This window comes from Balaenoptera musculus, chromosome 6 (genome assembly GCF_009873245.2).
Source record: "Balaenoptera musculus isolate JJ_BM4_2016_0621 chromosome 6, mBalMus1.pri.v3, whole genome shotgun sequence".
In the NCBI taxonomy this organism is placed as follows: Eukaryota; Metazoa; Chordata; class Mammalia; order Artiodactyla; family Balaenopteridae; genus Balaenoptera; species Balaenoptera musculus.
In genome coordinates this window covers 83449354-83466631 of record NC_045790.1, presented here as the reverse complement: position 1 = coordinate 83466631, position 17278 = coordinate 83449354, and the positions used below count along the sequence as shown (strand labels likewise).

Sequence of the window (17278 nt, the reverse complement as noted above, 5' to 3'; positions counted from 1 at the left end):
CACACTGGGGCTCTTCTGCCCCCACTGAGTGGAAGACAACAGGCAGGAGCAGAGGAGCATGATGGGAAAATCTTCCTGTTCTCTGATCATCTCCCGAGGGGTAGCACAAGTGGCAGTGACAGGGTTAGCAAACCGCCCCCCAGGGCCGCTTCCACATCACTGGTGAAGAATAAAGGAACTGGGGGAAAAAAGTCAAACAGAAGAAAGCGCCTGGAAAAGATGTTTTTATGTTCACTTACATGGAAAAAAAAGAATCAAAGTGTACAGCATGAAGGTATATGTGTCTCAGAAAATTCATCCTCATGAACCTGTTTGTTGAATCGCAGTTATAATTCAAGCATTGCCAAATGGAAGTTATAAAATCAGGGTGGGGTGTGGGGAAAGGGCCACCACAGGAAAGGTAGTAATTATGTGCTATTTCTTCTCTAGTTTCAGATCATTGGGAGTTTAAACTTTTCCAGCAAGTCATTTATATAAACAGATGCCACACTAAAATATGTTGTGTCGAAATATAAAACTCCTAAAGCAAGATGGCGATAATATTTTAGGAAAAAACATTAAAGTCTGGTAATATCAGAAAATACAAATAGGATCATTTTGAGCAGTTCTGTTTCTCTGTATGAACAGCAGTTGCAAACAATGGATGTATATTAAAGAACAAAACATTTGGTCTGCACATAACTTAGAAAGGGGTACGTTTCTAAACACTGACTTTGTAAGAAAACATGAAGGACATCTTACACTCAACAACAGTTAAAAGAAGGAAATCACTTTCTGAAGGATGCAGTGGGCAGAGTGCCAAGGCCTTTGTTTTCAACTTGCTCTTAACCGTGTTGGGATGTGTTTACACTGCATGGGTTTCCTGCAGAATCTAGCACCAATAGATGGATCAGATTTTATCTTTGATCTGAGTCCTTTATGTCTTCAGTTTTGAGTGTATTGAGGTATGTTTTCTTTGGTTGCTGTTGTGATGAATGTGTAATAAAAAACTAATATTTACAACATTTAAACATTTTAGATTTCAGTGTCAACTCTTCACATAAAAAAAAATTGGAAAACTCTTAAGAATCATGGGAAGGTCATTACTTCCTCACATCTGTCATGAAACTGTTTTCGATACACAGAACAATTAGCCTATTAGCACAGCTGTATGCTTTCTGGTCCAGAATCTTCCCCGTGCTCAGCGGGGAGGCCAAGCCCATGACTGCCATGTCGGCGGTTCGCCATGCTTCACAGTACTGATCCACAAGACGGACTCCGTGGGTGCTGGAGCCGTGCCAAACGACCTTTTGGGGCCTGAAAGGGAATTTTGTTGTGTTACTTTTTGAAATGACCCTTCTTTGTGGCATATCTTGGTGAGCAAATTGGCATAAGTCTAGTGAGTCAAGTCAAACTCCTGAACCCTCCAGGGTCTGACTGCACATCACCTCTCTGTCTTTATCACTGTTTCCAACTTTCTGAACACACTGCATTCCAACCATATCCAGCTTGTACTTGCTCTGAAATCATACTCTCTGCTTTCGTGAATCTGAACCTTTGCTCATGAAGCCCCTTAGTCTGGAATGGCCTCGCTTTCATTTTCAGTGATTCCTTCTCATCTTTCCCAAGTCCATTAAACGCCCCCTCTTACAGGAAGGCTTCCTGATTCTTACCACCAAGGAATAATGATTCTTTCCTCTGTGCTCCTACCATCTTATCTGTTTCTCCATTTTCCAATGACAATATTACGTCTAGAATTGTAGCTAGTCTGTGTCTATCTTCCCACAGACTATGAGCTTTGAAAGGAGAGGGGCTGTGTAGGTTTATTACTGTGCCTTCCAGGCCTGGCATTAGGCCTGGCATAGAGTAGACACTGAGGAAAAGTTTACTGAGTTGTTCTATTCTTAAAAGCATACATAATTTTCAAAGAATTAGAGTGCAACTCACAGTATAGGGTTAAAGAATCACCAAGAATAGCATTACTTACCACTTATTAAGTGCCTACTGTATGCTAGATGTTCTCACACTTACCTTTTTATTCTCACAACAATCTTATCCGTATGGATATGATTATCCTGCCCATTTGACAGGTGAGGCAACTGAGGCTCAAAGAGTGGAAGTGCCTTGCTCAAGGTCCCATATTAAGTTACTGGACCCAGGTCTCCTGGTTCCATGGCCAGGCTCTCTCCATGGCCCCTGGCTGCCTCACTGAGGCTTTACGTTGGCAGCACCCCAGAGGAGCAGCTGATAAGGGCATCCCATTGTTAGACTGTCTCCTAAAACTGTCTATTATATGATATACTTCAAGGGCTTCAACCTCTACTTACCAAGAAGGATCTGTCATTACGTCTCGGCCATCAAAGGAATATATTGGAACATGTGTATTGAACTGACCTCCATGGCCAGAAAAAATTGAGTCCCAATTATTAAAAAGTACTTGGCCCTATGGAGACAAAATGCCATGTTAGAATCATTATACAAACAGCCTGCAAATATTTATCCATTCTTCAAGGCCCAGAAGTCCCTAACCCCAATCCCAGATCCTAGACAGAGTGAGAACTCAGGAAGTACTTGTGGTTTGATTTTATAATCTTTCCTTGAACCCTTTTGGCTTTATGGTCTTATTTCTTGAGGTAATTTCTTTTACTATATGTGTATAAAGTCTCCTCCCTATCAAAAGTGTGTTTTAGGTCTTTATCATTGCTATTTTAAACGTATACAAAGCTCAGCTTCAAATTTGTGCTAAGCCTTGTGCCAGCCTACAAGCGGATCATGTGGAGGTGAATTTCTTACTCCTTTTCCTTCGGTGATTTGTATTCCAAGAATACAATCTGAGTGGGTGAATGTGGTAGAACAGAACCTTGGAAGACGGGATGGGAAGTGCTGGGTGTGGGGGGTCAGGATGGACTTGCCAGCCTCAAGGTTCCAAACTGGAGTACTGGGGTCACAGGGACCAAAGGGTCTCGAAGCACCTTTGAGGTCTGGTTAGGGGTCAGGACCCAGGATGTGTGTGAGAAGCAACAGAGCTGCCCCTCTGTAGCCTTAAAGGAGTAGGCTATTTCCATGGTATAACTGAGGGATGATGCGAGGCCCTGCCTTGCCAGTGAATGAGGGCAGAGAAATATCTGAGGGTACCAAACCAGGGTGCAGGACAGAGTGGCTCTGCTTTGGGACCAGTGCTCCCCAGCTGTTCTCTGGTGCCACTCAGCCAGTGCTCTACAGAAGGCATCCTCAGGTGGAACCAAGAGGGGGTCAAGGAAACTAATTCCAGTTTGTAGTGACTTTGAGTAAACTGCTTTCTCCCTGTGAGCCTCAGTTTCCTCGCCTGACAAACTGAGAAAAGAATAACTCCCGTTTTTATTGGGAGTATCTATTAAGATAATGGCTATGAAGTGCATTGTAAACAAACACAAAAGCTATATAAATGAAAGAGGTCATTACTATCCCTCCTGTCTGCTCCAAGGGTCATAAACCCTCCAAACAGGAAGGGCCATTGTAAATATAAGGCAACTGAGGTCCAGAGAGGGAAAGTAACCATCCAAAGTCACGCAGCTAATCAGGGCCTTGAAACGGCATACTTCTGATGATGTCAGGAGTGGCAACTGCCTCTAGTCCCTGTGGAGAACAGTCCATCCAGGAGGCAATGGGAACGATATTTATTTTTACCTTAAGGTTCACTATTGGAAGGTTATATCTCTCTTCTTTCCTCACAACTGTAGAGAGATCTTGCAAGTGGGAGGATAAGAATGCTTCGTAGGTGGACAACAGTCCTGCTGCCCTGGCCTGCTGGAAGCACTGAAAATCAGCTCGAATGGCCCCAGAAAATGGCGTGTTCAGAGCGACCAAGTGTAGCTGAAAAAAGTGAGAGAAAAGACAGTGCAGTTGAAGAATTCAAGCAAACTCCAACCCCCATAGCCATCACATGTTCCTAATAAGATCCCACACTTGCTGTAATGGAAGGCACGCTAGAGGTCACCTTACTCAACCTCTACCTGACATTGGAATTCTAGCCCTTGCTGGACCATCTGCAGGGAGGGAGAGCTCAGGTCTCCCAAAGCAGCCTGTGTCAGCAATCTGAACAGCTCTAAATAGTAGAAATTTCTTCCATATATGAGAAAAACAAAACAAAATAAAGCATTTCAGAGATCTGAATCCAGCCTGCAGGCAGGCCATCTGTGGGTCTGCCCCTCATTGAGTTTCTAGGAGGTTTTTAAGCTGGCTTTGGTCCTAGATCTCAGAGCTACATCAAGCTATCTGCCTCCTGCCCTTTCTTCTACCTCCTGAGTAGGCCTGGGGCTGATCATGAGGGACCAGAGGGAAAAGGCATTGAAACGAGAAGGTCATGACATTTATTACTAAGACTTCTGGAATAGACCCTTTTGGAAACTAGGGGTCATACAGGTCATACATACTGACCTGCCACCTTGGTAAGTTGCCCAAATAAAAGGCATTCCATAATCTGCTTTCTCCCACTCTTTCTCTCCCCAAACCCAGCCTTCTTTTGCGGCCCTCTCTCCCAGCCCTTTCTGCTGTACCCTCTGAATTATACTCCATAATGAAGGAGTAGTAATCTCCCTCCTCAATCTCATGTCAGGAATAACTTTTATCTCATTAGCATAGAGCTGGTGCAGGACCCGGGCCCAAGTCGCCAGAAAAGGAAAATATTGTTAAATATCTTAAACCCATCTTCCTCCCTCTTATGTGTCTGAAGACCGTGGCACCCGAGGGAAGAGGCCTTATGGTCTCATCACCTTTCTGCTGCTGTATTTCTCGGGGCTACACCCAGGGGTGGTCGCAAGAGGCCCTGATGGACTGCGCTTCCCTGATACCAGGGGACACCTAGGAAAGGGGCAGCGGTGAGTGCAGGTCTCCCTGCCACACCTCCAACCCCACCACCTCCACCTCTCCTTCTTTAAGGAGATGCACAGAGAAATGTCTGCAACGATGGCTGCTTCTGAATGGTGAGATTGGGGACTTTTATGTTCTCATGTTTCTATACCTTTAACCGCTGGAACATTTCTATCATGAATAGATATCATTTTTATGAAGACAGAGACATTTCCACAATCAAACGTTAAAATGGCTTTTTGAAGATGGTTGTAGTTGTGTAAAATTATAAGTGATTTACTATTTTCTTTCCCATTCTTTTTTTTTTTTTTTTTTTTTTTGGCTACGTTGGGTCTTCGTTGCTGCACACGGGCTTTCTCTAGTTGCGGCGAGCTGGGGCTGCTCTTCATTGCGGTGCGTGGGCTTCTCTTTGTGGTGGCTTCTCTTGTTGTGGAGCGTGGGCTCTAGGTGCATAGGCTTCAGTAGTTGCAGCACATGGGCTCCGTAGTTGCAGCACGTGGGCTTAGTTGCTCTGCGACATGTGGGATCTTCCTGGACCAGGGATCCAACCCGGGTCCCCTGCATTAGGTGGATTCTTAACCACTGCACCACCAGGAAAGTCCCCTTTCCCATTCTTTTTATTCATTGTCCAAATTTTCTACAATGAATATGTATTACCTTAGAATTTATAAAAAAATTTTGTAGCTACTGCCCTAATGTCTCCCCTCATAACTAAGCTTTTTGAAGGGTTACCTATACTTGCTTCTCTATTTCCTCACCTCCCATCTACTCTGCAACCAACTAGAATCTTGTTGGCGTCCCTCCATGCTACAGAAATGCTTTTCTCTAGTTTCTCAATTTGAACAACACCTTTTAGTTCTTTCAATGGGCCTCTTGGCAGCATTTGACACTGTTGGCTTCTATCTTGTTTGGCATTCTTTCTTCCTCTCTGGCGATGGCTTCTCAGTTTCCTTCTCGTATGTCTTCCATCAGTTCCTTTTTGTTTTTGCTCGTCACAATCCAATCTCTTCTCACCATATAGATTCTCTTTTGGGAATCCTACCATCACCAAGACAATTTCCATAGCTCTGCTGAAAACTCCCAGGTCTGTATCTCCAGACCAGACCCACTGCAGGGTTGCAGACTTTCTGATCCTGCTTCCTCCTGGCGGTCTCCACTCAGATATCCTACAGGTACCGCAGACTCACCATGCCCTACGTTAGTTCCTGCTCGGTGAATGGCAGCACTAAACGAAACGTGTTTCTGGTGTCCGCCAAGTCCATGCCTTCTTCTTTGAAAGTGTCCCCACAATACTTGCTAAAAAGAGTGGCCTCAGGCCATTCAATTTCATTCTCTTGGCTGCTCTTTTTTTTTTACATTAAAAAAAAATTGGGGTACAGTTGCTCCACAGTGCTGTGCTAGCCTCTGCTGCACAACGAAGTGAACCAGCCATGTATACACATATCCCCTCCCTCCTGTACCCCACTCCCACCCGCCTCCCATCCCACCTATCTAGGTCACCACAGAGCACTGAGCCGAGCTCCCCTCACTACACAGCAGGCTCCTGCCAGCCATCTATTTTACACATGGTAGTGCACATACATCAATCCCAATCTCCCAATTCATCCCCTCCACCCCTCGTGTCTACACATCCACTCTCCACATCTGCATCTCCATTCCTCTCTTGGCTACTCTTTTTTTTTTAAAATAAATTTATTTATTTTTGGCTGCGTTGGGTCTTTGCTGCTACGCGAGGGCTTTCTCTAGTTGTGGCGAGCAGGGGCTACTCTTCGTTGTGGTGTGCGGGCTTCTCATTGTGGTGGCTCCTCTTGTTGCAGAGCATGGGCTCTAGGCATGTGGCTTCAGTAGTTGCAGCACACGGGCTCAGTAGTTGTGGCACGCAGGCTCTAGAGCGCAGGCTCAGTAGTTGTGACGCACGGGCTTAGTTGCTCCGCGGCATGTGGGATCTTCCCGGACCAGGGCTCAAACCCGTGTCTCCTGCATTGGCAGGCGGATTCTTAACCACTGCGCCCCAGGGAAGTCCCTTGGCTACTCTTGATTTGACTGGGAGTAGGCAACTGACCCATGTAGACTACCTCTCCCAAGACTCTGAATTGAGTCAGGTAGTATTGAGCTCTGCAGCTGTAAGATCACATAGAGTTGAGGCCAGGATCAGTGCCATGGCAACCCAAGGCTGTGCACAAGCTTTGCAGATGTAACCTATGTCTGTGTGCTGGGGTGGGGGTGGAGGGGAAGCAGGAGGAAAGACTTTTGCAGAGGCTGGTCTGTAGAGATACTAATAGCAGGAACAAGAGTCCACAGGCCCTGTTGTACTTCCTGCAATTGAGTTCCATGAGGTTCCTGCAATTATCTGAATAAAATCTTCATTTAAGCTAGTGAAGAAATGGAGTGAGAGTTTCAGGTCTAAGCAACAAAATGATCCCTGGGAAAAAAAAATCTATCACCACTCAGTTACCCAAGCAGAAACCTGGGCATCATTCCTGATCACCCTCATCCTCACTGCCCCATACCCAACCAATGACCAAATTGTCACTCCTGCCTCCTTAATTTCTCTCCCATCTGCCCACTTTTCTACATGTTCACTGCTGTGATCCTAGTTCAGATAATACAGTAACTACTTAACTGTCTTTGGGTCCCCGGTCCTGTGCCCTCTAATCCATTTGTACATTATAAGCAAGGTAATTTCTCTGATGCCAATCTTATTTACCCTTGTCTTCCTTAAAATCCTTCATTGTTCCCCCACTGCCCAGTGGAAAAGGCCAAAGCCCTTGGCTTGGCTTTCAGGTCCTTGATGACTGACCTTGCCCTATGCAGACTATACTTTTCCCTTCCCTGCCTTGAACTCTACTCCTTCAGCAAGACTGAAATACTTGGAATTAGAGAAATGTACAGCGCTTGCCCTTGCCTCCCTCTGTTCCATACTCCCTCTGCCTGGAACTCCCATTCCCCTCCCCTTACCTGGCTCTCCCCTGTTCTCAACTGTCCTTCAGGTCGTGATTTAAAGGTCACCTCCTCCAAAGAAGGCAGACTTCTTTGACCTTCCTAACACTCCCAGTACCCTGCGTTTGCCTCGCCCAAACGACTTCTCACACTGTATTGGAATTACCTATTTTTTATTTGCCTCTCTGGCTAGTCTATACGCATCTTGAGGGTAGGAACTGTGTGCCAAGCATGGGGCCTGGCACATGACAGACACACTTTCGGCATCTGTACAGTAAATGCATGAATTGTACTTACTGCAGGGCTGTCATAATTAACACTTGAAACAGACGTCAGTGGAAGCTGAAGCTGATGAGACTGTCAGGTAAAAAAGGAAAAAAAAAACCAGTCCTGAATATGCATTCAATCTGTTCTTTACCGTACATTAAGGTACAAGTGCAATGTTTCTTGAAAAGCTGCTTCAAACAGTTTGTCATGGTCTTTGGACCACTCTTAACTGTGAAGAGTTTCACACATGAACGAAAAATTATCCTCGGAAAGGGAGTGGATATTCTCAAGACATTTAGAAAGAGCGCTGAATCAAGGAAGAAGTCCATGTTTTACAACCAACTCATTCACTTAATAGAGCAAGGCACCTCTTCAGAGCCTCAGCTTCCTCACCTGCAAAGTGGGAATGCTATCACCTGCCTCAAAGGGTAGCCGTAAGGTTAAAATAGTGGACAACGCAAGCTGCTGTTGTTCTTATCAGGCAAGCAAGTCTCAGTGTCAAATATTAAAGGGCTCTTCTAGATTGCTTATGCCAACCGTGTTTTCACAGATCAGTAAACTGAGGCCAAGAGAAGGGAAGTCCCTTGCCCAAGAGGATTCAGCTACGACATGGGAATGGCCTGTCTCCAGAGTCTGGGTCCAGCTCTCCCTCCAGCTGTTGTGAGAACGTTCTGTTGGCACTTGGTAATTTTTGGGCTTCTGCCAGATAGTGAACCATGCAGAGCTGGCTGTCCAGAGTCTGGAGAGCTTGATACTGGATGCCAAGGGGATTCAGCCAAGTGCTGATGAATGAAGGAGCTAGAGGTAAGGCAGGGAAACGACTCACATTGCTGGAAAGCGCAGGGGGTGGTGGGCTGTCATCCGGAATGGGGATCAGTTCTCCCAGCTTTAAGGAAAAGAGTACGTTGAAAATGAAACATCAACTAGGAACTGTTCGCCTATTTTCAAATCAGAAAAATGGCATTTACAGGAGTAGATTGTTATTTTTAGAGGGTACTTGGAGGCAGTTTGTCAAAGAATTACCTGCAATTTTTTCCAACCATCTCTGACACGAATGAAAAACTCGGTGCTGTCCCTCAGGTAGATGAATGTCCCTTCTATGACCAAATGGGCTTTCTGCAACATGTCAGCCATGCTGCTAAATGCTGTAACCTGTCAGATAATTTTAAATTCCAAACATCGCGGTTATCATCACAGCGATGGCACAATTTGAAAAGCTGGCCTCTGCGTAAAGTCAAATATGAGCCATCCCCTCACAGTCAGTGAAAAGGCTTATTGTGCCATAGAGAGATATATAACTTCATTAATAGCCAAAGGACTTTCTTTCCGATAAAACAAAGACACGCATTACCTTGAAACACGAATCTCAATTACAATAAACAAATTAAAACAAAGAAGATAGTATCCTGAGAGTTCAAAGACATTTAAAAACTGTTAACAGAGTTGGCTCTGTTGGATGTTGGTATTGGCAAAATCATTGGTAAGTTTTGCCACTTCCATTTGTGTGAGCTGCACAGTGGCACCAACATTGTTACACGTGTTTTGTTAGTTCATGCTGCTCCTTACAGGGTTTCAAATTTCTTTTCATTTGGAGAAAGAAATGTAAGCAAGTGAGTTACTCTACCTACGTCTTGAATCTTTTTTGCCTGGCTGGGTAGTTCCAGTATTAAATACACAGCAGAAAATGGGGGTCTGTAATTTCTCTGTCTAGAAAATTGCCAAAGATCAGACAGCCATCTTGGCCTATCCAGGCACAGGCATAAAAGCTGGAAAAATCTATTGAGAAGTATCAAGCCTCAAAGAAAATATCAACCAAGGAAGCTGTTATTTTTCTTTTCAACTGAGAAAGATTATAAAAACTTAATTTTCACCTAGCTTTGAAGATGACTTTGTGATTAAAATGACTTAGGCATCCCCCAAAGGTACCAAATATCGAAATTCCATCTACTGTTGGACAGTTCTTCATCTGGCAGCCCAAATTTCCAAATAAAATCTATCAAAGACCAAAGAGCATTCCTAAGACTCCTGACATCCTATGAGGTATTTGTCCCTCTTTCTGTGCATCACAATAGTCTCTGTGTGCCATATCCTGCTCCAGTGATCTGCAGGGTAACAAGGTACAAGAGACATCCTTTGGTAGAATGGAGAAGGCTGCATTACCCAGGGGAAATGTAACCAGCACAGGGACTCCTGTGATGTTGTTTAGTCTTGTGCCTGTGTTTTTTGATGTAATATGATTGGCTCTTGTTAGTTTAGTCAATTAAGGATTGGAAAGGTGGAACTTAAATCATAAATGATTTTGTAGTCTGTATCTTTTTACTTAATAAGTCATCCAAAGAGATAATAAATACCCTGTTTGTGAAATTATACCATTTCTATTGTCATGGAGGCCTAACTCCAACAGAGAAGGTGTGCCAGTCCCTAAACACTGCAGCCAAAGTTCTAAGGAAACCCATCCAAAGCAGGATGAAGACACACTGATGATAATACTGACCAGGTTCCTGGATCCGGGAAGCCCTGGCTGTCCTGGAGGGCCGGGTGGGCCTGGAATGGCCACAGCTAAGACAAAGCAGAGAAGAGAAGTTACAAAAAAGCATACTCTCTGCAAAATGCCTCCGAGGTTCAGCTGGTCACTGAGAGGAGCGTTCACCACCCCACTCACGGTGCTTCAAAGTATTGCACCTCGTAACCGAATCTTAGGAACTCTGTGCCCAGCATATGACTCAGCCACATTGACTGGTTTGGGGGAGAACTGAGATTCTCGACTGTAGCCCTGGATGAAGTCATGCCTAAGACTTTCCAGTTTTATAAGTGAATAAATTCCTGTTGTTTCAATTGTTTGTATAAGTCAGTCTGAGTTGAATTTTCTGTCACTTGCATCCAAAAATGCTCTGACTCATACAACTTATTTCTCCCAAGAGACAAACAGGTAATTACTGAACAGAGGAAGCAGGCTCAGAAAGAAGAAGAGAAGGTGCTAGGCTACAGGGGGGCAGGGTAGGGCAGTGACAGGGGCCCTGGCCGTCCAGCCAGGAGACTCAAGTTCCTGATTTGTCAGTTCTCAGCTGTGTGATCTTGGGGAAACAAGCTCTCTGAACCCCAGCTTCTTCATCGGTGAAATGTAAACAGATATTTCTTCACTAGCCTGTGTTGAGAACTGAGAAGAACACAAACTAGGAATATGCTTTGCAAATTGTACAGCATCCAACCAGAGATTCTTACCTTTTGAAGAATCAAAATGAAATGCCCTTAAAAATCAAATCAAGGCTATTGCCCTCTCCCCTAGAAAAATGCATATATGCATATCTGCAAGTGCACACACACACACACACACACACACACACACACACTTCTACTTAGAATGTTAGTGGGATGATAGCTCCCTGAGGCACATCTTTGAATTTTCTAGGAGTTTATGGTTCCCAAATGAAGAGTCCTTACTTTAGGCAAACATAAAGAAACGTTATTATAGCAATTCCGCTGCTCTCCTTCTACCTCTCTAATCTCCAGTTCCCCCAAGAATCTGCAAAACTCTTGGCAGAGTTAAGGATGTTTGTACAAGTCCCAGTAAAATTACTGTATGAGATTTTTGAGGTCACTGCAAATAAGCCTGCAGTCTGACACAGGACCTGAAAATTCTTACACAGGTGGTGAATGTCTAGTGGAGACAAGGTCTGAGGACTTGGATTTGGACCCCAGCCATGCCTCTTCCTAGGATTTGTGACCTTGAGTCAGACTCTTAACCTCTCTGAGCTTTGGTGCCTTCATCCATAAAATGAGTTTTATAATCTTACGCATTTCATCTTCCTCCTGGGGTTGCTGTTAAGATGAAATGGGATAATGGATATGGGAGTGTTTTGTAAACTGTGAATTGCTATATATTATGTGAAAGGTAATCCTTTTCAATGGAGCAAGGAGTCCTAGGGCCCCCTAGTTTAGGGCTACTATGGACAACAGAGTCTCTGAATCCTGTACTCACCCTGCAATGCCCCTCCACCTCTTGCAATTCCTATGTATCCCTCAAGGTTGTATGGGCACCTATGGTTTTATCCACCCAGCACCTTCTCTCTTTACAGGACCAGCATCCTCACTTGCTCCTGAGATCTTCCCCTTCACCTCTATGACCATTCAGGTCCAGAAGGAGCTGTCATGGTCTCATGTGATCCCACCTCCTGGCCACAGATGACTGGTCCAAGGTTGGGCATCTGGCCCAAGACAGGTCAGTCAGAGTCCTTCCCCAGAACATCCCCACCCCAGGGCTTTTCAAACTAAAACTGAGAAACAAGGCCAAGATTTCTAGATGACGGTGGAAGCTGTAGGTTGTCGGTATTTCTCGCCATGCAGAGGATATGGTCTATGGCGAAGAAGCGTGATGCTGCAGTCGGAGAGCAGCTGAGCAAGACATGGCCAGAGAATCCTCGCAGGGACTGAATCCCTGGTTCCGGCTGCACCTGAAGTCTCACTGCATGCCTGCCCCTCTTACAAATTGATTGTTCACACCCTCCTGCACATCCAGTAAGTTTCCCTATGCACTTGAGCTAGTTTGAGTTCCATTTCTGTCACTTGCCCCAAAGTCACCTCCTGTGTAAAGTTCTCCCGGATGCCCCAGACATTGTAGGTCTCCTCCCAGGTGTGCTTCCACCACACCTGGCTCATGCCAACCCAAAGAACAAAAATGATGCATTCATGCTATTATCGCTGCTGCTGTTATTTTCCACCATGGGCACAGTGGAAAGAACACAGGCTTTGGGGCTACTCTGATCTGGGTCCTAATCCCATTCATGCCACTTATTAGCTGTGTGACCTTGGAAAGGTTCCTAAACATCTCTGGGTCTCACTTTCCTCCTCTGTAAATTGGGGATGCTAATACTTTCCTTGAAAGGCTTTCTGAGAATCCAGTAAGATAATGTAGTAGAGTGACCAGCAGAGTGCCTGGCACTTGGTAAGTACTTGATAAATGGAGATTTTCTTCTATTTCACCTATTTTTCATTTGAGGAAGTGAGGTACCAAGGGGTAAAGAGATTTTTACATAAAAGGTTAGAATCAGTGCTGGTCCCCAAGTCCCTTAAGGCCCAGGCATTGACAAAGCAGCCAGGAAGTTTCCACCCACACATGAAAAGATGTTCATCATTATTAGTCTTTAGGGAAATGCAAACCAAAACCACAATGAGATATCACTTCACATGAATGAATGATGACTAGAATAAAAAAGATATGATAGGGCTTCCCTGGTGGTGCAGTGGTTGAGAGTCTGCCTGCCAATGCAGGGGACACGGGTTCGAGCCCTGGTCTGGGAAGATCCCACATGCCGTGGAGCAGCTGAGCCCGGGAGCCACAACTACTGAGCCTGCGCGTCTGGAGCCTGTGCTCCGCAACAAGAGAGGCCGCGACAGTGAGAGGCCCGCGCACCGCGATGAAGAGTGGCCCCCACTTGCCGCAACTAGAGAAAGCCCTTGCACAGAAACGAAGACCCAACACAGCCAAATAAATAAATAAAATAAAAAGAACTGTCTAAAAAAAAAAAAAATAGTAAGGATGTAAAATGATTAATTAAAAAAAAAAAAGATATGATAATAACAAATGTTGTTGACAATGAGGGGAAATTGGAACCTTTGTACACTGCTAGTGGGAATGCAAAATGTTGCAGTCACTTTGGAAAACAGTCTGGCGGTTCCTCCAAAAGTAGAGCAACCATGTATATGACTCAGCGATTCCACTCCTAGACATTATACCCAAGAGAACTGAAAACATATGTTCACACAAAAACTTGTACACAAATGTTCACAGCAGCACTATTCATAGTAGCCAAAAAGTGGGAACTCAAATGTTCATCAGCTGATGAATAAACAAAATGTAGTATATCCATACAATGGAATATTATTCAGCCATAAGAAGGAATGAAGTACTGATACATGCTACAACATGGGGGAACTTTGAAAACATTATGCTAAGGGAAAGAAACCAGTCACAAAAGGTCACATATTTTGTGATTCCATTGATATGAAATGTCCAGAATAGGCAAATCCATAGAGACAGAAAGTAGATTCATGGTTTCCAAGATCAGGGAAAGATCAGGAAAAAGAGGAGTGACTGCTAATTGATACAGGGTTCCTATTTAAGGTGATGATAATGTTCTGGAATTAGAGCGAGGTGATGGCTGCCCAACCTTGTGAATATATTAAAAACCATTAAATTGTGCACTTTAAATGGGTGAATTTTATGGCACGCAAATTATATCTCAATTTAAAAAAAAAAAAGAAAAGAAGAGGCTCCATCCAGGAAACAGCCTTCTGTCGGACAGTGTGGCTCTGACGTGCCACCCAGATGTGGTGACGCTGGGCACCACTCACAGTACTGACCTGCTCCTAGGATAGCCGGAGGTCCTGGTGGCCCTGGGGGTCCCGGTGGCCCAGGGGAACCAGGTCTCCCAAAGCCAGGTGGCCCAGGCATGCCAGGAGCACCTGGGGGTCCCTGGGGCCCGACGATGGTCTCCCCTTTCTGGCCCTGTCAAGTGCACAGTAACAGAAGAGAGAAAGCACCATTAGTCACTAGAAGTCCCATCTGTTCTTTTTGTCAGGACATTGATAAGAAGTCAGTAGACACCCTCTATTGTTATCGTCATCCTCAACCCTGGCGCAAGCCAGGAGGTGGGAGACCTGAAGAGCGGTGGCCCAGTCGTTATGCTGAAAGACAGCAGAGAAGCCTAGGGAGCCCTGGACTCAGAAGGGCCCCTGGAGCTCATCTAGTCCAGCCTCAGCATTTCACAGATGGAGAAACAGAGGCCTAGAGAGAGGCAGGGCTTGCCCGAGGTCCCAAAGCAAATCAGCAGCAGAGCTGGAAGGAGAGCCCTGGTCTCCTGGCTTTGCTCGGTCTATGCTCATGGCGAGTTCCAGGGCCAGAATTTGCTCCTGGTCCCTGAGGGTCAATGATCTGGTCATAATCTCAGTGGAGGCATAATCTGAACTTCTCTTTTGTGACCTGGAGAAACTTCTCATCCTAAGAAGACCAAGCCCATCTACGGGCTCCTCCTTTGATGAAATTTCAGAAGAATCAAATAGCCCCCGAAAAACATCTCCCTCACCTTCCCTTCTGCCTCTGTTATCTGATGTGTTTACCATTAACAACTCTTTGTGTTGAGTGAGTTTTCCACCGCTGATGTGAATAAGGCACGGTGGTGGGTTACCTGGAAGCTACCTGCGTGCATGTGGCCTTGGCTAGCTCCCTTTCCTCTGTGGCCTCTGCCAGGCTCCCCACCCGTTAGCAAGTATGGGGGAGAGAGGCCAATGCCCAAGGCCTGCCTGCAGCCTGTGGTGCTGTGACTGGCCCTTGCTCCCAGCTGCCTCGTCACACTGGGGGGCTTCAGGGAGCGCCGTGACTCCCCGAGGAAGGGGTGTGGAGGGGTCACTACTCACCGCCAGGCCTGGACTTCCCGGCAGGCCCGGGGGCCCTGACTCAGAGAAGCCGCTGTCAGAGTCTCCTTTTTCTCCTTTGATCCCCCTGTCTCTGTTCTCCCCCTGGAAGCAGAGAACATCCAGTAAGAGTCAGATGAACCAGTCTCTGACATAAGCCTGAGAACTTGGAAACACAGGCCAGATGTTGAGAAATGCTCACCTTCAAGCTGTTCAGAAAATGTCTCAGGTAAGTTGGATCCACAGGAGGGCCTGAAAAAGAAACGCTTTTTAAAAATCCACACTCAAACTCAGAAATTCAAATACCAAAGCCTCCAAGTTGGCAACCATGATGAGTTCCTAGCAGAAGTGACCCCACATTGGTTTAGCTGACAGAGGGGGCACTGGGCTAGGAAACAAGCACTAGTCCAGATCCCGTGACCCTGTGGCATCCTAGGCTTGTCCCTGGTCCTCTCCAGGCCTCGTTCTGCAGATGAAGCTGGAAGGATCAGAACTTCTGGTCTCTCTTGACAATGTTCTATCTTGTACATGTGTTGCCCATGACTGGGTCTCTCAGGAATTCCACGGAGCTTGTGGACAGGGTGCTAATGTAATTAGCCTTACTTACTGGCTCAATTGGATTTCTCAGAAACAAAAACCAAGGGCAAGATCCAGAACAAGAGTTGGGATACCTGGTGGTCCCTGGGCCCCCTGGTCGCCTTTTTCTCCTTTTGAGCCGGGAAGACCCCAGGATCCTTTCTCTCCTTTAACACCTGCCACCAAATACACACATATTAAAAAAAAAAAAAAAAAAGATAGTGGAAAATCACCTTCATTCTATATAAAACATTTTTGAGACAAGTTTTGAAACTGAGCCCCTTGAGCTAAGTCTACTCAACAACAAAGGCCTATTGAGGGTATAAAATCCTTTGCTATAGGATGGAGAGGCAGAGGTAGATGCAGCAGACACAATTCCTGACCTCGGAAAGCTCTCAAGGAGACAGACACAGTGAGGGTAGCGTGAGGCAGGATGGAATAAGTACCATCCTCAAGGTGCCAGCAGTGCATTATGGGAGCCCAGCAGAGGCTACAATTAACTCCCTTGGACGGCTTCATGCACGTGGCCTGAGACTCAACACCAAGTCAAGCTCCTGGTCCCATCTCACCTAAGCCTGGGCAGCACGGTGGTGTAAGGGGAAGGGAGGACTCTCCGGGAGTGCCGCAGAGGACAGCTAACGGCGCTAAGTATTCCACTCGCAAAGTTGGAAGAGTGCCAACAATATGGTACGCCACTCCCCACAGGACTTGTGAGAAGCACTGCTTCTGCAGAACCGGCCTTACAGCCTTCCCTCCTCCCCCAACTCTTTATCTGGGAGAGGGGCTCAGAGAAAGCCTCCTGGGAGTACAGAGTTTGGGAAGGGAAGCAGTCCCATTTCCCCACCTAGATGGGTGGGTGGACACTAGATCTTTGAGTTCCTGGTTCCCGAGAGAGATCAACTGACCAATGTGTGCCTACACACTGGGGATCCAGGAAAGCAAATCCAGCTCCACCCCCTCCTCCCCAAGGTCCACCTTGCACCAGGGGAAGGGAGAGCCTTGAATTGGGTCTGAACAAGCAGTTTGAGAACAGCCTGGACTTTGTAACCAAAAGTGATCAAAAACCCATGAAGCCAGATACCAGCAGGGACACCACCACCCAAGCAGGCCAGGAGTGACAGAGCCGAGCCAGAGGTCAGTAGTGGGGAAAAAAAAAAAAAAAAAAGGCCTTTCCGTGTTTAAACTGCAAGTGTTCAGACTTCTCAATCAAAAGGGGCACACATGGTGTGACAGTGTGTGTGGGGACAGGGAACCAGAG

The 17278-nt window shown here is 45.9% G+C and overlaps 1 protein-coding gene across 9 annotated transcripts in view; it reads right to left on the bottom strand.

Moving 5' to 3' along the window:
• Positions 1–209: 209 nt before the first annotated feature.
• Positions 210–17278, bottom strand: part of COL15A1 (collagen type XV alpha 1 chain) — a 99167-nt gene continuing 82098 nt past the window's right edge. For 5 of the 9 annotated variants that reach the window (XM_036856140.1, XM_036856132.1, XM_036856135.1 and 2 more), the window contains 11 exons: positions 16116–16196; positions 15647–15696; positions 15448–15549; positions 14395–14539; positions 10529–10593; positions 9058–9186; positions 8861–8920; positions 8065–8124; positions 3646–3831; positions 2307–2422; positions 831–1296 (listed from right to left, as the gene is read on the bottom strand). In XM_036856140.1, the coding sequence (XP_036712035.1) occupies positions 1083–1296; positions 2307–2422; positions 3646–3831; positions 8065–8124; positions 8861–8920; positions 9058–9186; positions 10529–10593; positions 14395–14539; positions 15448–15549; positions 15647–15696; positions 16116–16196 (1208 nt within the window). In that variant the 3' untranslated portion in view covers positions 831–1082. Of the gene's footprint in view, positions 1297–2306; positions 2423–3645; positions 3832–8064; positions 8125–8860; positions 8921–9057; positions 9187–10528; positions 10594–14394; positions 14540–15447; positions 15550–15646; positions 15697–16115; positions 16197–17278 lie in introns of all 9 variants that reach the window. The other 4 variants (XM_036856133.1, XM_036856134.1, XM_036856136.1 and 1 more) reach the window with 2 other exon arrangements.